Source organism: Caretta caretta, chromosome 7, assembly GCF_965140235.1.
Source record: "Caretta caretta isolate rCarCar2 chromosome 7, rCarCar1.hap1, whole genome shotgun sequence".
NCBI lineage: Eukaryota > Metazoa > Chordata > Testudines > Cheloniidae > Caretta > Caretta caretta.
Window position 1 is genome coordinate 78219482 of NC_134212.1, and position 23241 is coordinate 78242722.

At 38.6% G+C, this 23241-nt stretch overlaps 1 protein-coding gene across 3 annotated transcripts in view; it reads left to right on the forward strand.

Moving 5' to 3' along the window:
• The window catches only part of ARID5B (AT-rich interaction domain 5B), a 191826-nt gene that overhangs the window by 143176 nt on the left and 25409 nt on the right, over positions 1–23241 (forward strand). For 2 of the 3 annotated variants that reach the window (XM_075130822.1, XM_048858417.2), the window contains 3 exons: positions 2979–3091; positions 11586–11790; positions 14302–14354. In XM_075130822.1, the coding sequence (XP_074986923.1) occupies positions 2979–3091; positions 11586–11790; positions 14302–14354 (371 nt within the window). Of the gene's footprint in view, positions 1–1475; positions 1603–2978; positions 3092–11585; positions 11791–14301; positions 14355–23241 lie in introns of those variants that run through there. The other variant, XM_048858418.2, reaches the window with a different exon arrangement.

A 23241-nucleotide genomic window follows, 5' to 3' on the forward strand; every position in this document is an offset into this window, starting at 1 on the left:
TTGGCATAAATGTTTGCAGAAAGTGAATTTCAAACCATATGCGCGAGTATTCCCAGAAACCAAATTTTCCATTCACATATATACATGAGTATTCATGCCAAAATTTCTCATCCAGTCAGGGAACAGGAAAAAAAAATTGTGTGAATTATCTGATCAGTCACAACCAGCCAACACATCTTGAATATCCAGTTCTCTCAGAAAACTGTTCATAATCAAACTGCAGAGTATTTTTAAAAACTGCAGTAGGAATAACTATGAATAAACAAATTCAAGGAAATAGCAGTTTGTTCATGAACATGCCACAAGCTGAAAAGGAGGCTAAATTAGTCAAATACATTATTTGTTTTGAATTATTCACTCAGCTTTAGTCAGTTATCACAGCTCAAGAGCACAAAATGGATATAGTTGAAATTTAAACAGTCTTAGAACAATATCTGTAATGGGTTTGGGAGCAAATGTTGATGTATATGTTTCAAGTGTGAATGGAAATATTTCAAATATTTTCTTTTATGGAGTGGATCTTAGAGGCAAATGCCTTCTCCTAAGCCATCAGAGTGAAAGGCTCTTGTCAGTATTAATTTATATTCATGCTTTTCCGTTACTTGTATATATGATTTGAATTAGATTGTAAAATGCTAGTATGTCATATGTGAGGTAGTTCTATAGCATTCTAGAAAGAGCAATATTTCTGCTGCAACTCCTTAGCAACTGAAATGATGTAAAAAACCTGATTTTATAACAGTTTTGTTTCACGCCTGCCATGTAGTGTTCCAATTCAAACTGTATTCGTATGCAAGCTCAATATACCTGGAATTTTAGTAACAAATGCTTTTTTTTTTTTTTTTTGCTTTTAAAGCTTTTAACAAAACATTAGGAGTGCTTTTAGTATGAAACAAAGTACAATGCCAAAACTCAGGATAAAAAATGTCTTTGAAAGACATCAAGCCTTGAACTAGTCCTGCTTGTTTCTTTCTAAAAAGACAAATAAATAAATAAAAATAAAGTAGTTCAAATAAAAGTATATTGGGCTAAAATTCATCCCTGTAATTCTAATTACTTTAGTTGAATTGTGCCAGGGATGAATTTGGTCCATTAATTCTATGGTGGTCATTAACATTTTAGTACTTGTGCCAAGTTGTTATAAATTGAGGAAACTTTTTTTTTTTTAACACAGTGTTTTTTAAACAAGATATTAACACCTTGCCTCAAGGCTCCGTGTAGTTTAGGATTTGTGGAACTCAAAATGACGTCCCAACAGTGTACAAGAAGTCAGGATCAGCAAAACGGTTAAGATGAAAACACAAACTACAGTTATAAATTAAGGTGGGATAGTAAAGCACTAGCTGGCAGCCTGGCAGCAAAAGCTGAAGTCCAGCGAGTTCATCCCACACTCTGTGCTAGTCACTCATCTATGTTTATATGAGTAATGGAGCAGCTGGGGGAGGGGATTTGTAAGCACAGAGCAAATACTCCTAGTGCTCATTTTGTGTAAGACTGACATCCACACCAAGTCGAGACTTCCAGGGATGTAGTGTGCAGTCACATGCTGTAGCATTCATGAGTACAGATATAAATCAGACAGATGTTTGTCGACTGGAATGGGTAATAATTTCTTTATCTTTTTGTTTCATTGTGCATGTTAGCCTCAGAGGACAATTTCAGCATTGCTTCCTCTGGTACTTTTCAATAAGCAGAATGTGCTTCAGAGGATGTTTTACAGTGTGTCAGTGCTGAAACAAAACCGGAATTTTTTTGGACTTTTTGTTTTAAACCTAGGACTGCTATCTTTTTTTTTTTCTTCTAAACAAACCAAAAATGACACTGTTGTTCAAAGTATAAAATCAAAGTAGCGCCCTTTACTGTGTTTGCAAACTGATTAAAATGTAAAATGTCCTGAAATCACTGGCTTACTATGTAACAAATGTAAGATTAGAAACCATTAGAAGACACTCAAGAGGTTTGTGGTGTTTAGATTTCTGACATTGTTATAATCATCCTTTGAAGTAATGAAAACAATGGTTACCTAGAAATTAAAGGTTTAAAGCAAATTATCTTCTCCAGTATAGTCATTAGTTAATGATTGTTTATCATTTTTAACGTTGCTGGAGTAGTCTAGTGACTTGGGCTGATTTAAATTTGAAAGCATATGCAGGACATTTTTAATATTGAACAAAGCATCTGCTTTGCCTTTTATTTCTGTATGTGGGTTATAAGTGGTCTTGTGCTATAATAATTGAAAGAGAAGTCTGATATTTTTTTCTCTTATATGACCTATATACCAGTTTTCTAAATATAGCTCAGAATGGCCAGGCTTTATTCAGTATGGTATTTCACAGCTATCTTACCAAAACATCTTAAGTATTGGATAAAACTGGAAGTCATTCATTTTAATTAAGATGTATCGTATCTAACTATTATGTTTTTATGAAACCATCAATTACGTTAATACTTTTGTACTTTTAGAAATACTTTGGGTTTTTTCTTAATGAAAGAACTTTGATAGGAATAACATATTGTATTAAAACTCATTAGATTTGTTGGGAAGTTTAAGATTTCAAAACTCTTCTGAAGGACCAATATTTTCAAATATTTAAAACACCACTTAGTACTTACACTTTGGATAAAATAGATGCATTATGCTGATTAATGCAAAGTTCTGTGTCAGTGTTCTATTTTGGTCTTTTGATACCATGCAGAAATACTTGACTTTCTGGAAGTGTTCTTTGGAGCCAAATGCTTGACTTTATATTAATTAGATATGTTGAAATTTCATAGATACACCTTGAGAGATATGATGTAGAAATGTATAGTATATCAAGATGTAACCCATAGAGGATGAGAATGTCATAATGAGCCTTTCCTGTAGATAGATGTGTACATATCTGTGACTGATTTCATTGGAATGATTTATTATGCTTTCAGCAGTTAAAAATCTTGTATAAGAGAATGTGCTCAAATTGTTCTCAATTAATTTTCAGCGCCAAATCTTAAAGGCAGACCACGCAAAAAGAAGCCATGCCCACAGAGAAGAGATTCATTAAATGGTGTTAAAGATTCCAACAATAATTCTGAAAGCAAAGCTGTTGCCAAGGTAAATCATTTTGCAGTATTCTCTTAACTACACTTTTTTTTTTAACAATGTAGTCCTCTTTGTTTCCCAATAGACCGTCTCAAATTTAGAGTATAATTTTTTCATGTAAGTAAGTGCAGATTCTTTTCAAGAAGTTGTATTTTTTACTTTAGACTGCCTCCACTTTAGAAGTTACTAACAGCAATAATCACCTAGAACCTAATCACTCAAAATCTAAGGCTATGGGCTTGCTGGGAAAAGGGCAGTGATTAAGCTTTTATGGCATCTAGTGCTAGTTTTCACATTCTGTGACACACAAAATAGTTTGTGACAGTATCTTCATATTAAAAATAAACCAGTAGAAGTAGTCTCACCATTACAGTGTAATTCTAAATATACATTTGAAGATAAACAGAGTCTGAAATGAGAGCTGCCTCTAAATAATGATTTCCAAGAAGCAAAAAAAGTATGTTAGAGGAGGAATGTTAAGGTTCTGATTTAAAAGGAAGGCAATGAAAGAAATTCAGAATGAAAGCTAAAAGTCTGGACTGGATCTTTAACACATGCTGTTGTGCCTAGACATTCCAGAGGTCTTGGGATAGTGTATGTTCTTATACAATGGGCTGGGGTACATAGCTACACATTGTTAGTGAAGGTTGCACTGTCAGTCTGTAATTTTACGTTTAACTCTTAGGCTTTTGTGGGTTTCAGTCCATCTGCTAACACTATTTTAAAACTAATTTTCTGTAGATTAATTAATTACTTTGTATTTTGTGTGTGTGTTTTAAATATGAGTTTGGTTTTCTCTTTTAAAAAAAAATTCCACTAAAGGCTCCTTCAGGACATTTATGGCAAGTTAAATTTGAGAGCAAATTGTCAGGGTCAAGCTGTAAGATGCAAAGACAGAAAGTTAGAGAGGGACATACCAATAGACTCCTAACTATTTCAGCACGAATTCTGTCACCATGATACTCTAAATATTGACCAAGTAGGTGTGCATAGATTTAATTTCCATGCCAACTCCTTGAGTTTTACATTTCAGCAAATTCTATGGATGGGCATCTGAAAGGAATCCCCATTGTTGTGAATATTTCTTTGGAAAATACAGTGAACCTCTACAGAGCCATCCAAGTTCTTTTTTGTTTTACATGCTTCATGTCCTGGGGCGATTACGGGGTTAAAGAGGTCAAGTGAAAGTGTTATATTCTCTATTACCCATAGGAGGGTAAATTAAATACCATCTCCCACTCCCCCGCTTTCAGTTACGTTAAAATCATGGCATAAATTGAGGACAGCAAAGAAATCCAAAGTTAATGATGAAACTGTGTCTTTAAGTCAGCATTACCCTCCTTCGTGTGCCCTGTTATGCCCAGACATCAATTAAAAGGAACTGGATCCTGATGTTTTGACTTTCAGGACCCTGAAAAATATGCTAGGACTTTGTCAGAACTTTATAGCTTCAGATATATACAAATTTGCAAAGCCTGCAATGAAAATATTCCAATTTGGCTAAATTCCCCATGCTTTGTGGGTTACATCATTGTACTGCAAAGCACGTGATGGACTGCATTTTCGAAGCACCATTCAAGTAATTATAGTCTATGCTGTATACAATGTGTATGTAGGCAATTTTCTAAAACCCACCTTATCTGATTATCTCTATTCTATCAATGTGGACACTTTTACTCGTCAAACGTAAGAATATTTCATAGAAGAAGAAATATCTACCTGTTTATCTAGCCATACTGTGCTCATTACTGTGCAGACATTAGTAACATTCATTATCCTGTCCAATTGTATTTCATTGTAAATAATAAAAGTGTTAATTATATAGCCCCTGATGCTGAAAATCTTACATGTGCCTGTAGTCCCACTGACTTCACTGGGACTCGTCACATGAATATGTGTTGCAGGACTGAGTGTATATTTTAAACTGGATGAGTTCCCAGCAAGTCAGAATGGCTCAAACACAGGCTTATTGAACTTCAAGCTGTTTGAGTCTTTATCTAGCACTTTGTGTCTTCTTTGTGGAAAGGGTTGAAACCAACCCAGTTTCTCACCCTTACTGCTGGATGCTTGGGTAACACAGATGTCATATTTGGATCCAAGTTGGGTTCCCCTGAAGATTTTCCCTTTTCTGTCCTAGGAAATTGGCCTATATCTAACAATAGCTGTCAATGGGTTCACCTAAACCAGTGTTGAAAATGGTTTAACTCCTAGTGTGGATGGGACAAAACCACTTTCAGTGTCAGTCACAATATTGTTTTTGGTAATGGTGTTGGAAATGGTTTTGTCTCATCTACACTTACATGTAACTAGTAGTTACACTGATGCAGGGCATCCCATTGTTGACTGCTGTTATTAGCAAACAGACAGTTTCCTAGGGAATACGGCTTTTTCTGAGGGAAGTAGTGTGGCCTGTCAGTTCTCTCGTAGCTGGAGCCCCATAGGTGAGGTACATGGGAAAAGTGCTGGGATTTTGAACATTGAGGTTTTGATCCTGTCAGGATTATGTACAAGACCAGCTCAGACCACATAGTAATAACCACTTGCTAAACTTCATGTTCTTAGCTGTCACTGAGTGATTAAAAAGCTTTTAAAACCATTACGGCTCTAGTTTTCATTAAGCTTGTTTATCTTAACTATGAGCAAACAAGAGTGTGGACTTTTTCTATTACTTGACACACAAAGGCATTTGATTTGGTTTCAGTTCGGAATAAATTCCAGTTCCGGCAGCCTTTTAAAAACTGAATTACAGCACTATATCAACAGTCCGGGGATTGAGAGTTCTGTACTGAGAAACCCATACCTCCACCAGGAAATGTGCCTGCTCTTGCATTTGATCTTTGTGCTGCCCTTTTTGTCCACCTTATACCAACTAGGAGTATCCTTGGATTGAAAGATACAAGGGATAAAATCCTGGCCTCTGAAGTTTTCCAGTATAACTTCAATGGAGCCAGGATTTCATCCCAGGTGGGAAGAAATATCTCAAACTCTCTCTTTTATGAACAGTGGCCTAAACTCTCCCAAGAATCCTGAGACTTTAATATTTCATATGTCATCCTTACTGGATAGACTTCCACAATTTTTAGTGGAACCTAACCACATCTGAAACTAAACCATCCTGTTTTCTTGGTGTTGTGCTGCCATAGAAGGTCCCATTCAACATCTGTAAAAATGGGTTATAAGATTTGTTAAAATGGTCTGATCTGCCAGTTCCAAGAGGTGGAAGGATTAATTTGTTAAACATGGAAATTGTTCCCTAAATTAATGTACTCATTACAACATCCCCTAGTGCAAATACTGAAATCAATTTCTCACTTCTTGTGGGTGGCAAGGGCTGGGAAATAAGTTTATGTTACCAGCATATGCTCTTCCAAAAGTCACAAGTGGTCTGGCACACTATCAGACCTGAAGAGTTATTCTTAGATCTCCAACGTTATCTAATTAAAATAATTTAATCTGGTTCTTTAGGGAACTGTGAGGTGCGTATGTGGCCTCTGGCAGAACAAAATGAGTGTAAGGTTTTATCCATGAGCGTTGTCCCCGTTGTCAGTAATTGGAAGATCTCCTGTCACTTGCCATGAGTGACACATCCAGTGCTAGAGCATATAATAAAGACATGGATAGATGTTTCCAGAGTCGTCATAGAAAAACCTCCCCACTCCTTATACCCACTTCCTCTATCCTCAGCCTCGTCCTGTTGGCAGTGGACTGTCATTTTTGCCACAGGGGAATCAAGCTTTATTTTGGGTTGGGATTTTTCAAAGAGGCCCATGGGAATTAGGCACCCAATTCCAATTGAAAGTCTCTTTGAAAATCCCAGTCTTCACTATAAAATTGAATAATCAGGAAAGGAGTTTAGAGTTCTCTGAACACACTCAAAAACTAAATGATTTTCCCAGGGCCAACCATTATCAATCATGCAAATGAATTACTGTTAGCTGGTTCAATTGGGTTGGGATAACTTTCCCAGGGATCTGGAAAGTAACTGACAGTTTACTGGATCCAGATGGAGTCTGGTCTCAAATATAGTGAAGGGGATACATCAAAGTAAGTGTGGGGGGGATTGCACCTCAACTCACCTGGTATAAATGTGGTATGAGGAAATGTGTCAGATTTTTTAGAAAGAGATATGGGGCGACTATCCAGGGTGGCTATAATGAAAAGAAGTTAAATTCCTACAGAAGAAATTTAGAACTTTGGTTTTATAACAGAATCAGTAAGGCCCACTAGCAGAGTGCTGCAGAGAATGTGGCCAAGTAGGGCTCCCCCCATTTGTTGTCTTTGTCCATCTCTTTATGCCTTCTGGGAAGTTAAAAAAAAAAAAGTAGTCAACACTTTGCAAACTCCTATTAAACTGGATCCAAGACTGTGTTTAGAGCACTGGTTTTCAACCTTTTTTCATTTGCACACCCCAAAAAATTTTGGATGGAGGTATACGGACCACTTTGGAAATCTTAGACATAGCCCCATGGGTCGGTGGGCCACAGGTTGAAAACCACTGGTTTAGAGGTGTCAAGGTTCCTCCCCCACTCTGAACTCTAGGGTACAGATGTGGGGACCTGCATGAAAAACCTCCTAAGCTTATCTTTACCAGCTTAGGTCAAAACTTCCCCAAGGTACAAAATATTCCACCCATTGTCCTTGGACTGGCCGCTACCACCACCAAACTAATACTGGTTACTGGGGAAGAGCTGTTTGGACGCGTCCTTCCCCCCAAAATACTTCCCAAAACCTTGCACCCCACTTCCTGGACAAGGTTTGGTAAAAAGCCTCACCAATTTGCATAAGTGACCACAGACCCAAACCCTTGGATCTGAGAACAATGAAAAAGCATTCCGTTTTTTACGAGAAGACTTTTAATAAAAAAATAGAAGTAAATAGAAATAAAGAAATCCCCCCTGTAAAATCAGGATGGTAGATATCTTACAGGGTAATTAGATTCAAAAACATAGAGAACCCCTCTAGGCAAAACCTTAAGTTACAAAAAAGATACACAGACAGAAATAGTTATTCTATTCAGCACAATTCTTTTCTCAGCCATTTAAAGAAATCATAATCTAACACATACCTAGCTAGATTACTTACTAAAAGTTCTAAGACTCCATTCCTGGTCTATCCCCGGCAAAGACCCAGCATACAGACAGACACAGACCCTTTGTTTCTCTCCCTCCTCCCAGCTTTTGAAAGTATCTTGTCTCCTCATTGGTCATTTTGGTCAGGTGCCAGCGAGGTTACCTTTAGCTTCTTAACCCTTTACAGGTGAGAGGAGCTTTCCCCTGGCCAGGAGGGATTTCAAAGGGGTTTACCCTTCCCTTTATATTTATGACAAGAGGGATAAGAATTTTGGGTCAGTTTCTGATCTTGGTTATGACAGTGTAAACATGGAGTAACTCCACTGACATTAGTGGAGTTATGCTGGATTTATACCAGTTTAATCAAGAACAGAATTTGGCTCTGTAGGTCCTAATTATTCAATGATCATTAATTCATATTGCCTGTCACATAAAGGTGACGTTCCAGAAACTAGGCTTATGCCTGGAACACTGAGAGTATGAAACACTGCAGCTTTTCTCAAGGGATCATCAAATCTGAGACTGCTTATGTGCCCTTCCTTGGCATTTTTGGCTCCTTTGAGTTCTGCAGACACTTTGACCTCCTGGCTCTGTGTAGTGAGGTGGAGGAAGCTGTGTATTACATAAAGATTCCTCACTTCCAATTTCTTTTTTTCATCCTATTTTCTTTATTCCCTCATGTCTACTAGAGAATAACTTCCCTTACCATTAATTTGCTTTTGTGTGAATAAGTCTTCTTCTGACTTATAATTTATGTGTAAGCCATCATTGCTTGCTTGTATCACCCTATTTTAAAATAAAACATATTGAAAATGGGCCGATGGACTTTTTTCTAGCAAGCGTGTTTTGAAAATGAAAAATGCTCCCAGTCTGGGAATGTTTATTCCAAGTTTTATCCTGCAACAAATTTATGGCTCAATTTAAAAAACATGGAAATTATTGAAATTATTATACTGGAAGGTCTAACTTAGCCCTCTGCAGAGCACTGATAATGATAATATAGTATAAAATTTGTGTGGGGATGCCTTTGAATAATTTTCCAGGTAACCAGAGTAAAAAAAACCCAAGGGATTTGCGTTCCAAACAAAAAAAATAAGGGCTTGATCTAAAGCCCATTGAAGTTATTGAAAAGACTTCCATTAGTTTCACTGTGCTCTCAATGGGGCTTTGATCTTTGCAGAAGTCTCATCAAGTAAATATGACTAAAAGGCAGAACACAATATATTGCATCATAGGAAGAATATTTCTTCCTAACATCAGACCAGAGAATATTGAGGAATACTGTGAAAGCACCTAGATGAATGGATGGATGGATAAAATAAATAAATCTTTTAAGGGAAACCCAATTTTCTAATCCCAGTGATTCTTTGTTGTGGAGATGTAAGGCTCCAAAAGGCTATTCCATTGAAAACATCCCACAGAGATGTTTCTTCAAGAAGACAGAGACCATGTAGGGAACCTGCCACCAATTCCTTCCTCAGCCCATATAAGAAGAAGGAAGCATCCTGCCCTCAATCATTGTTTTAATGCTTTGGAAAAGAGACCTGCCCCTGCTTTTTAAAAAATGGTAGAAAAATGCAGAAGTGTTGGTAGGATAACTTCTTTTGACATAAGTAAAACATTTGATAATTTGACCCTTCTCTGGTTTATTTTCTATTTCTACATGGTACTTGCCTTACATTCTTCAGCTTCAAAGCTCTTATTCCCAAAACACAGACATGTGTGTAAATTTCCCATTTTACAGGTGGGGAAACTGAGTCACAATAAGATTAAATAACCTAGCCCTGGCAACTCACAGCAACAGAGTGAATCCGTGCCAGTCGATCATTAAAATCCAAGGGTTCCTGACTCTCAGTCCAGTGTTTGTGCTACTAGTCCAGGGATTGGCAGCCTCTGGCCTGCGGCCCGCCAGGGAAAGCCGCTGGCGGGCTGGGCCAGTTTGTTTACCTGCAGCATCCGCTGGTTCAGCCAATCGCAGCTCCCACTGGCTGTGGTTCGCCGTCCCAGGCCAATGGGGGCTGTGGGAAGGGACGCGGGCCGAGGGATGTGCTGGCCGCCCTTCCCGCAGCCCCCATTCACCTGGGACGGTGAACCACAGCAAGTGGGAGCTGCAATCGGCTGAACCTGCGGCTGCTGCAGGTAAACAAACTGGCCCAGCCCACCAGCGACTTTCCCTGGAGGGCTGAGTGCCAAAGGTTGCCGATCCCTGTACTAGTCCATGCTGTTCCCTCCAGGCACTGAAATGAAATAATTTGTTTACAGTATCCCTTTTCCCTTTCTGAAGACACAAGGAAGATTTCCACCCGGGTTATGGAAACATCGGAAAGTCTCTTGTAATGCGTACCTATGTAGAAGGAACAGTTTGTTTCCAAAATAAATCATGTAACCATCATCATCCCCTCTAGCAGAGTATTTTTTTATTACTAGTATTTACTGTAAAAGTATTGATCACACATTATAAAATAACCAGGTTGGCTAACTTCCAAAAATAGTTTTTAATGTTCCTTGTACTCTTCATTATCGAGATACATAAACTATTACAGGATTGAAATTTAATTGATCGGCGGCAGTATTGTATCTGCATAAGGACTGCAGGATTAGTCTACTTCTTCTCTTGTTTTCCTTGTTTTCAGTACTGGAGAATTAACATGGTTCCATATTGTTTACTCCCTTATTGGCACACTAATATCATTGGCTGGGTCAGCAGGCAAATGAGCAGTTTGGGGAATTGTGTATCTGGAGGCTACTGATGGTATACATGGGAAAAGGGAGAAAATGGCTCACATTAAATGGTCCTCTGATTCAACAAAGTATTCAATTTTGAGCACATGCTTAAGCCTTGTTGCCTTAGGTCCAAAATCATACAGAGCTGCCATTGCTGGGAATGGGACTTTTGACTGGATAAGGCCCGTCGGATTTGGCCTATATTTTGATGGGCCAGAAAAAAAGTTGTGGCCTTTATGAGCATGATGCTGTCAGGTGCTAAGCATGCCTGTGCAGTCCTGAGACCCGCACCTCCCACTGAAATCAGTAAGAGTTAAGGGTGCTCACTATCTCCCAGGAGCGCACAGCATCAAGCCCTAAAGGAGGGTGGTTATTCATCTTGCTGCTGTTTGAGTGTATGTGAGGGCTGGGAGCTCTCCGTGGAATAGTGATGGTGGGTAATAAAAATACAGATCTGGAGAGAACATTGCTGTTGGGTTACAAGAGTTTTTTAAATGTGTGGCCATTTTAAAATGTTGTGAATAAGATTCAGAGCAAGGTAATATAAATAGCTTCCCCCTACCACCCTCAACTCAGTTGTGTGGTTTGGCCTTCATATTAAAAAACACACTTGTTAGGCGAGGGTGTGGGGGCAGTTTTTTGTTCATCTTTTAAATGCAAATTAAAGGTCAGCCAATTACCGAGATCTGATATGACATCTTTTTGTTTTCCAGGTAAAATGTGAGGCTAAGTCAGCTTTGCCCAAATCCAAAAGTAACAACAGCAACTGTAAAAAAGGCTCAAGTGAAGATAAATCAAAGGTTGCTGTAGGTGAAGAGTGCAGAGCTGATGAGCAGGTTTTCCTTGTGGCACTTTATAAATACATGAAAGAAAGGAAAACACCCATTGAACGAATACCCTATTTAGGTTTTAAGCAGAGTAAGTATAATTTTTATCAAATTTTGTTGATGTTTTAGAACTGTTTGGCTTCTTTGTAGAAAACATGCAAACACTGAGACTATTTTAAAACCTTTTTGGTTTTGTGACTGTGTTTATATTTACACATTTTCCAGTCCAGACATTTTACTGTCTCTTACTTCTAGATTTGCATCTCTTCCTTCTGGGGCAGTTGCTGCAGGATATTTATAGGTTTAAATCCACTGATTATGACTAGAAATAGGCATGCTGAAAACTCTCTAGTTTTCTGTTTTGTAAATCTGCAGTGTCTGTAATGCCTTTCTTCTGAGTTAATAATGTGACGTACATTTATTGTGCCCAGATGTTCTTTATGAAAAGACAGATATTAAAGGGAGACATTTAAAGGCGGTCAAGAAAGGCAGAAAAGGGATCATATTTTTAAGCCTAAAAATTTGTTTATAGGCAATAAATTACTGACTTCAGAGACTATAAAAATAGACTGTATCTGTTTAACACAGAATACAATGTTTAGAATTGCTTTGGCATGTACAGTTTTTAGTGACACAATTTGTAAAGCAATTGTAGGTGGAGAAGATGCAGTTGTAACTAAATTCAGCATAAATATTGCATAGTAAGTAGGGCTGTTTCAGAGTTTACAACAAAGCTGTACCTGGGAGATATATGTGTGTGTGTAAAAATAAGTGTGTGTGTGTACACACACATTATATATACAGTATGTATGTATATATTGTCTATAGATTGAATGGTACTTAAATTACTTTAAAGGGAGAAATCCATGGTTTGAAATATTATTTACTCGAACTTATCTCCAAAGATTAAAACCATGTGTTATTTTGATGAAGAATGTCAAACCTGTATGTTTTACATAACAATTTACATACCTAATAGCAATTGGCACTGATTGCAACAGACCTCTAGCAGCCATTATAAACGTATATAACTCTGAGTGATTACAATGTTTTGGCTGCTTGAAATAGAAGTAAAATTAATGTACTATGAACAGCTTTGTTGCATTATGCATTGATTCAGATTAAATCAAGGCCTAAACTAAGCTCTTGTTAGCTTTGAAATTGCACAATGAGACTTTCTGAACGTTTTATGTGGAGGAGTGCTTTTTTATTTTCATATTATCCCACACACCCCAAGCCAGGAGATACTGTAGGTTCAAATGATAAGAAAGGCCATTATTTCCAAAATACCCAGGTCTGTGGTAGAATCATACAATAATATTTAGCTGAACTGTATAGGGTTGCTTGACATACATTACAGTGGATGGGCCTAGTCCTGCAAGCACTTAAGCGAGTAAATGTACTCCTGTGAGAAAATTTACTCGTGTGTGTGTAAGTGTTTGCAGGACTGGGGTCTATATTTGTCTGACATGATATGTGTAAATATTGCTAATATAAATAGGTTAGAGGGGAGAAACCAGTATGTACACTACTACAGAGAATTCTCCTGTGGGTGAACAAATTCTGTCCTCTTTGATCTGCATTATTGCTGACTCTGGCTTGATATATTTGTATGAATGCCACTGGGAGTCACTATGTTTTGCTGAAATCCTGTATAGGTCTTTAATACATGATCACCATCAGTTACCCTTCTATCAATTAAAGATACATAAATAAATGAAAGAATTAGCACATCACATTATGGCCCTGTTCAGCTGTGGAGTACGGGACAGGTGGGAGGCAGTCATGTGGAAAGAGGCACTATGCAGGAGGGAGTGCAAAGAAGAATGGCTCTTGCTAGGCCATATTGAAGGTGTTTCCTCTGTCCCCTCTCACCACTACCACCATCACCATGTAGCCCTGTCAAGGCTTGATAGTGCACAAAAGGCAAGGCAGGACCACCACAACTCTGAAGTAAGAAATATAGTGGTAATTCTATCTTGTCTCCACCTTTGAGCTTGCCAGCACTCGCAACCAAATTATGGCTGTCTATTGTACATGTGTGCTGATGTGCTAGGACAAATACCATGCCTGTGTATTCTCCCTCCATTAGTGCATTCTCACATGGCCCTACAGTGTATTGATTATGGAGGTACTTATCTGAGCTGCAGTACATATAAGATATTGTTGTTTAGTGAATGGCTGCTCTATATCACGTGGGCTGAAGCTCTTACTGATAACTAAAACTGTTTTTAAAAAATAATAGCCTTTGTGCTAGTTTTTACCGGCAGAGTTATGGGAACATGTAAAATGCAGCTATTATACTGTGTTTCTTATTAGAAAAGTAGAATAAACTCCGTAACTCTGTCTAAATGTAATTTTCACTCCTGTAGACATATCTAAATGTGTTCCTTCACATGTTATTTTTTAAAAGATATAATAAGGAGTAACTGTCACTCTTCAAATTATGTACATACCTTTTGTAAATTGTTTCTCAAGAGCTTTTTCAGGGTTTGTGAACATTTTTTTCTATTTTGCTTTAAAATAATTGTTTAATTTACATTTCTTTGAAATAAGTTGGTTAATGGAATGCTTATCTAAATACTTATTGTCCCTCTAACAGTTAACCTTTGGACTATGTTTCAAGCTGCTCAAAAACTGGGAGGATATGAAACAGTAAGTGTTTAAGTAACTTAAATGGAATAATTGTGCAATCTAACTTTCCCCTGTTAGAAAAAAATGTAAAAGCAAACAATCATTTACTGCATTTTAGAATAGCTGTACACATTGTGGGTTTATTGGGCCATTTTTGGAAATGGTCCCAATTAGTTCCAGGTTTGGCAAAATTGTAAACTTGTCGTAAAAACTACAAGTGGAAAACATATGTAACTCTTCCCTGTCAAGGAAATTAGTTGGGTCTGTAATTTTTTCCCATGTTGAGAAAGGGCTATTATTGTACAACAAGCCAAGATTGCATAAAAGAAATTTCGCTTGGCAACATCCCTGACATCTGTTCATGTCTAATATGGGAAATGTATTAAAGGCTTTCAAAAGTAATCAGTATTGCCATTAAGGGATAGTATGTTGCAGTATCTTCTCCTTTTTGCTAGTGTAAAAGGCCTTTATTAGACAAGGGTCAGTACCACATAAACAGGAAGTTATCAAAGTAATTCAGAAAAGTCTCTGACGCTTTTTATCAACTAACCATATCTGACAAGAGCAGTTTATTTTTAGCTCACAGGAAAATTTGATGGCCATGGATTTTAGAGCATGTATTTTGAACTAATAAAATATTAGAGCAAAAAACTTAGATTAAAATCTTGAAATGAGAAGAAAGAGCTGCATTAATACGCATGTAGAGATGACATCTGTAATAAAAACCAATTGACATAGGAAGATGTCGTCATTGGAAATATTTTCTTTACACACAATGATCTGATTAAGTTGTGCAGTTCCTGCTGCAGTTGGTTGGGGGAAATTATTTTTGCTTTGTTTACGAAGTAATCTGGGATGTATCTGTACTGTTGAGAAATGACACAAAATCAAGAAACTCAAACTGATTTGAGCCAAAATGTAATAAACACTGTTTCTTTCCACGCAATAAAGCATATTGTTCTATTAATTAATATCATCGCTATACTGGGGCGAGTGTGGTGGAGATTTTGTGAAACCAAGTATCTAGTGTTCGTAATAGAGATATTTGATTTGGTTTTTACAATTTAGCTTCCTTTCATTAATCTACATGTAACATCTTTATTAAATGCACCCAGATGTGTGTATGTTCCTGTGTATATGTGTACAAATAGCTACCATAGATATACATCTACAGTAATTATGAGCTATGAGTAATTGCACCAAGTTGTAAAATGTGCTGAAGGTAAGGACTGAAAACTTGAACCTGATCCAGAAAACTCAAGAGAAGGCAGTGAAGAGATTTGAATATGAGAGTGACATGTTCAGAATGCTCAGGGAGGCAGATAATTTTCACAGCAATGTTTTGGATATACTTGCAGGGAATGAGGATAGAAGCAGGGAAGGCCAGCATGGAGGAGTTTGCAGTAGGATAAGCAAGACATAAATCTGGGTTTTAGTGCCAGAATGAGAGAGGAAAGGATGGATTTAGGCATGTTTAACAAGGTGGACTGGCAGGATTTGGGGAAATTCTGAACATGTGGAGAGGAGGGAAGGAGTTGACTAGGAACCCAAGAGTGTGAGCCTGGGTGACAGGTAAAATAGTGAGATTATCATCAGTAATGGAAAGGTGCAAGGGGAATGAGGGTCTGAGGGGAAATATGAGGCGTATCACTGTTCAATAGAAATTAGTGACAGTACATCCCTCTCTCAAACCTCTTGTCCTTTTTCATTAATAGATGTCTTCAAATGATGAGGGCATTCCTCATTTCCAGGAGAACAGGCTTATTGGGATTATTCAACTGAAACGTAAATGGTAGTATGTGCTGATCACAAAAGATGTGTAAGCACATAAGTAGGGTAGTTTGCAACTGGGTGTGCAAAATGAATATAATTTTTACACCAGTTTGATATTCTGATATTTGATTTAGCTCTGGCATAATCTAGAATAACTCCCATTGAAGCTAGTGGGCCTGATCCACTCTTTTTGAAATCAGTGAGACTTATACTTTCTTACAGCAGAACTGAAGAACTGTCTTACTCTGGGACAGATGAGGATGGTTTGGGCATAAATTAAATTTTGTATGTAGTGGGGGATACTGCTTTAGCTGCACCTCTTGCTCTTCCTCTTAGTACACGTCTTCCTCTGTCCAAACCCTCAGCGACTACAGTACAGTCATAATCCTGAATGCTAAATTGGAGACTGTTAGAGTGTTTTGTCCCTTTCACCCACTTTCACTCATTTTCTGACCCATTCACACCCTACTCACCACCATGGAATTTAAGAAAGTGCAATTAACTGTTTGTGCTATTGTGTGCATTGATGAGAGAGAAAAAAGGCCCCATGGGGCTAGAATGGGATGTTTGGCAATATTTATTCCAGAATCATGGATAGACCTATTCATTCCCAAGTGTACAATTTCAAGCAACTTAGTGATAGTGTCGTCTATTAAGGACCAGATTCTGCCACCGATGTGCACACAGAGTATTCTAGTATGCAAATAAACCCATGGGCACTGATAGGACTATCTGCATGGCAGGGACCTATTCAATTTAAAGAGTGGCAGAATTTGTCCTTAAATAAAGTATAAATAGATCTAAATTAAATCTATCCTATATTCTGATTATTATGTAGTCCACTTGAATTTATTTATTTTTGTTGGTCACCTTTAAATGTTCCCAAACTTCTGGTGTTAGTTTGAGATAGTGGGATTATTTCAGGCTAGCCATTCACATCTCCAGTTTTGCCACAATCACACACATAGGAAGAAATCTATGACCCAAATGGTGTTGAGCATGTGTCCTCTCCACTGTAGTCAATGGGAGCTCTGAGTGTTCAAAAATCAAAAATTCTGAAAATCAGGCCAAATGGAGCCTTCAGAGTAAATGATTGTAGAGGTTGGATGAAATAATTATTCTCCATGGCTTTCTGTGCTGCGAGTAGCTTCTGTTCACCTTTCTCTTGGGGGGCAATAGGAGCTAGCTACATTCCTACTGGAAACTTTCTTTTGCCTGGAAATAGAGGTTTTCTTGTCATAAGAAAAGAACACTTAGACATATATAGATATGGGCGTGGTTTAGGGTAGCATGCATTTTGCAAACAGAAAGCAAATATAGGTGTGATTAAAATTACCCATTTGCACTTACAATGGCAAGTTGCCTGACTGCTATTGACTAGTATGTGCAGATACTTTTTAATTGAAATAGCTGTAAAGTTTACATTCTCACATTCGGTGGAATAATCAAAGCTGACAGATTTTATGTTCCCCACCCCATCCTGCCTATCCCGGCATGCAAACTCTTTTAAAGAGTCCTAAAAGTGGTTACACACATTTATTGGTAAAGCAGAGATAGAACAATTGGCTGGAGTTAACTGATGTGGTTCGGGTCTCACATTCACTTAACATCAGTGTAAGCCCATTGAGCCTGATTCTGATCTCGTGCTGGTGTAAAATCAGCATAACACCATGTATTTTGCTAGTATCAGGTCATTATCAGTCCCAATGTGTCGTTTATGTTTGTGCTTCTGCTAAAGATTCTCAGTTTATTTGTAGTGAAGGGTCGGAACATTTCTGTAATATCGATCACCAGTGCCATATAACTCTCACTGGCTCATAGTACAGGCTAAATAAAAAAACAAAGGCTTGGCTAGTTCCTCACAAAATGGAGCCATCTCTTTTGAAATCCATGGGGGATCCACTTCCCTTCAAGTAAGCATTTAGGTTAGCTGCTGAAATTGACATCTACCATAGTAATACAGTAAAAGCTGTTTTATCTGGCACTTTACCAAACAGAAAGCTCTAGAAACTGGCATTTCTGATATCTCATTAAAAGTCCGGTTGAAGCGGGGCCGGCAGACTTCCTGCCTGACTCCCCGGAAGTGGCGACATGTCCCTGCTGTTGCTAGGCGGGGGAATGGCCAAGGTGGTTCCATGCGCTGCCCCAGCCCCGAGCGCTGGCTCTGTCCAGCCAATGGGAGCTGTGGGGGTGGAGCCTGCGGGCAGAGGCAGTGTGCACAGCTGCCTAGCTGCGACTCCACCTAGGAGCTGAGGGACATGTGGCTGCTTGCGAGGAGCTGCCTGAGGTGAGTGCCACCTGGATCTAGCACCCGAAAACCCCTCCTGCACCCCAACCCCCTGCCCCAAGCCCCCTCCCCGACCCAAACTCCCTCCCAGAGCACGTGCCGCACACCCCCTCCTGCACCCCAGCCCTGAGCCCCTTCTCGCACCCAAGCTCCCTCCCTTGATTGGTAAGTATAACTCTTAGTTAATCAGAGTTTTTGACGAACTGGCACCCCCCATTCCCACAACATGCCGAATAACAAAGCTTTTACTGTAGCAAAGTACTTTGCATAGTGCTTCCCACCTTAGGACCTTAAAGCACTTTACAAACATAAATGAACTAAAGCCTCACAACACCCCTGAGAGAAAGATAAAATGATTCAGTTTCTATTGAATTAAATGCCACTGTAGCTGTACTACCTTGGACTGTGATCTTGTCACTCTTCCTAAGCTAATCTGGGTCAAGCTGGAGCAGTTCATAGATGGGAGACTTCCAGGGAAATTGAAGTGCTGAAGGAGCTATTTTTGGTGAATCAGGAAGTGACACCTTTCCCTCTGAGTCAGCATTAGAGCAATACATCAGCATATTTAAAGGAGACACCATGGGGCTGGATGTACTAACATACAGATGGGATGTAGGCACCTAAATTGCTTTTTCAAATGGGACTTAGCCTAAGTAGCCTAGGAGCTTCTGACAATGTTACCCAAGATCCTAAGGCATCAATCACCAGTATTCTGGCTAAACCAGTGTACATAATTTCACAGAATCATAGAAAATATCAGGGTTGGAAAGGACCTCAGGAGGTCATCTAATCTAACCCCCTGCTCAAAGCAGGACCAATCCCCAATTTTTGCCCCAGATCCCTAAATGGCCCCCTCAAGGATTGAGCTCACAACCATGGGTTTAGCAGGCCAATGCTCAAACAACTGAGCTATCCCTCCCATTAATTAATCTGTCCTGAATTAGTTGTGATACTCTTCTTTACTCTGTGCCCTAACTGTCGCATAGTATTGCTACGTGCTATTAAACTATTGCCACCTTTCATCCCAAAGATGCCTATAAAGCAGTGGGATGCAAAGCCATACATATATGTACATGTTTTGTGCAAAATCAGTGTCTAAAGGGCTTTGAGATACTTCTTGGAGGAAAGGTGCCATACAAACATGGGGTCAGCATCATGGCCGTTAAATCATTGTTAGGTATGCAGCATGAAATAAACAAATGCTAAACTTTGTGAGAGAGCGAGAGCTGGTGATGGGGATTATTGTGCAAATAACTTTTAAAATGTTTTAAAGCCAAAGCATCAGTTAAAAGCTTTTCTATAAGCAGTCCTCTCCTTTTATTTATAATGTTATTGCTTTTAATTTTGTCAGCCTATGGCTGACATAGTAATGTGTAACTGATCATTGCTTGCCTTTGTTTTTATGATATCTGAATCTGACTTCACGCATCTGCATAGACCCATCTCTTGTTTAATTTTAAATTCTGTTGGCCAAGAATTATGTCATGGAGTTTTGGAAAGCTAGAGGTCCTGGAATGGAGCACAGGAACTAACATTATTATTATTAGCCCATGAAAGCTTATGCTCAAATAAATTTGTTAGTCTCTAAGGTTCCACAAGTACTCCTATTATTTTAGTAAGTTTCATAGTCTGTGTATGCCAAACGTACTGCCTTTGTGTTAGGTAGCTAACAGTAGGTATTGCAGGTAGGAAACTGCAGAGAGTTCATTTTCTTTAGCACCCTAGGATTTAAACCCTAAAATATTTTCTATGATTACCACAGAGATTAGGTCTGAAGTGCCTGAAAAGTAGCCCTCTGTGTGTTCAGTCCTGTAAGGTGCTCAGCATGGAAGGTATACAGCCACACACAACAGTGCTCAGTGCTTTTCAGGACATACTTACATCTTTGCACATGCACAACCTTGCATGCATATATCAGGCCATTTATGTAAGAAACTCAAGCATCCAAAAAGAGGACACGGAATGTGTTTTGAAAATTAGTGTTTTAACTTAACTACGTAAAGGCACATTATAATGAATGGAGCCACATGGTTGTAAATGAGCTTGGAATGATAGAATGGAGCAAATGTCTGGAGAGTTCTGAAAAGCACTTTGGAACTAAATACAGCACTGGTGAGAAAAGCCACTGCAGGTGAAGGTGAGGGTGACATGTGATGCAACTTCCTTGAAATGTAGTGGCGATTTGGGTATTCCAAGCATTCTGGCTTTAGGAGCAAAGTTTATCAAGAGCACTGACAGAAGCATAGACAATGGACAAACAAGAAATTTCACCCAGCAGGGTAGTTTCAGCCTTTGAAGCATTCAATATTAAAGCAGGTCTGTACAAGTGGCACTCAGGAAAGTTAAACCAAATTAACGAAAGGTGTGAATTTAGTGCTCGAGTTAAAGGCCATCAAACCCCATGTGGACACTCTCATCTAGTAGCCTGAGTTAGCTTTAGCGAATCCCCTTCAAACATTGTTGCCACTTCCCTTCAGAATGAGAGCATCCACATGGGTTTAATATGCTTTAACTAATGCCCTAATGTAGATATCCCCTTAGTCAAGAATACATTTAACATTTTTTCCAAGTCAGGACACTATTTGTATTGACCTAGCTTGACTAATCATTGTGTAGTATATACTGCAGCTGGATAACAACAGTGGAAAAACCATTACCAAACAGCGCCTTTCCCATGTTACACTAGGATGTCCGTCACTGAAGGCAGATGTGAGTGACTTCAATTAAAGGACCAAAGGAAGCTTTGATGTTGACCTGGACAATATTAATGTTAAATTTGAATGATCATACCCTGAATGACAGTAGCTATAGCTTCTGTTTGGTAAAGTTTTCACAATCATATATTTTGTTCAGGTTGGGTAAGGAAATTATAATCACATTTTTGGGCCTTTTTGAAATGTATTAATCATAACAACTGGACTTTTCAAGCACAAGAGGTACTCGGTGCCATGCTGTGTACACTACATCAGCACTTTAAATTTAGCCCTGACATAAGAAGGCACAACCCCATTGATTTCAGTGGCGTACTGACCTTTACAGCAGGTTGAATTTGTAGTAGAAATAAATAATTTAATGACCATGTTTTGTAAATAATAATATTTGTATTAGTATAGATGAGACAGAAATCTATAAAGCATATTCTACTACTTTAAAGAAATTGTTACATTTCAGTTTTAGGGTTAAATTTTCAAGGGTGATAAAGTGATTTAGGGGCTTAATTACCATTGCCTTCAGATGAGACTTATGCTCCTAAGTGCTCAAATCACTTTTGAAAATGGACCTTAGGCTTCTAAGTCACTTAGGCACTTTTGAAAATGGAAGCTCTAATCTTTTTGTTGCTCACTCTTACCTTCTGCTTTAACTTACAACTTATAAATAGTATAAATATTCTCAGCCAAACAAGCATTGCCGCCCCCCACAGACACACCCCAATCCTTTGATTCAGCTGAGCTGTGCTTGGCTCAGGACACAAGATGGGGTCAATGGTGATTTTATACACCTTTGCATTCCACTAATCCCTGGGGCTGCTGGAGGCCTATGGACTGCTCTAATTTACAGCCCCCTGCAACAACCCTCATCATGCCACTGTAGTACACAGGGATCACCTTCCTCCAACTCGTCCACAGCACACTCCTATGCTTTGAGAACTAGAAATGGCCAGCAACACTATCCAGAGATGCTTCTATAGCAGGAAAATCCAGAGCTAGCAGCTTGGCTGGGTTTAAGGTGGTTTTGTGCTCTTCAAGTGGTGCAAAACAGCTTTATCAGAGCCAAGCATTTGCCCCATCGAGTCAGATCCTGCTCATATTGAAGCCAATGGCAAAACTCCTGTTGAGTTCACCGGAAGTAAGAGCAAGCCCTTAACAAACAGTTAATTGCGGAAGAAGAATCCATTCATGCTCACATGCTCGCATCACTATGGGGTTAAACTCGTGACTTCAGCTTTTTTTGAGCTGTGAGTTTAACCCCATGGTTATGATAGACTGTAGTGATAAATAGATACTACGGTGGTGAGGTGATGTAAGAAACTGAACGAAATACACTTGGGACCAAACTGTGACCTCAGTGGAGGGTATGACTCCTATTTAAATCATCCATTTAACCAAAATTTGTCCCTTAATTGCGATATATCACATCTTATTCCCCTCTTGCTTGCAGACTTTGTGGGGGTTAAGGAAGAAGGAAATGAAAAGAGTGAATGCAGTCATTTCTTTATGTAAAACAAAAAGGTTGGATGAAGATTGCAGCTAAATATTGAATTTTCCCCAAAATATGCATTAAATACTTTCACATAAGTTTCTGTGACAAGCTCAAGCTACTGATGAATAAAGTATCGTAGCATTTTGATTTTACCTGCAGCTAGAAGTAGGTGACAGTTATTTCTAATGAGAACGAGACAAATGATAAACGTCAGAAACCTTCACAGAAATTATTACATTACCAAATAACATATCTCCGGCTATCCTTTTGTTTTCAGAGCATATTTTCTGCAAAGGAAGGATCTCCTTTTATGCAAAGCAGAAGAAGGCACCATTTCGCCTGTAATATTTAACCACCATACTAATCTCTTCTTCTTTAGATTAAAATTATAGGCCCCAGATTGCAAGTTATGATATTTGTTTTCTTCTGATTGCTGTCTTTAGCTCCTAAGTGACCTCTATTGACAGCTCTGTGGGTAACTTTGAAGAAGCCTCTGGGTCTGAATATATTAAGCTCCACAGCATTCCAAAGCAAATGACAAAATTCCCCCACAATTGTCTCAATCTTTTCCCCACAATTTCCCACTGGCCCTCTTTATGAGCTGCATGGAGAAGAGAGTGATCTGTTATGTTTGTCCTATTCCTGTTT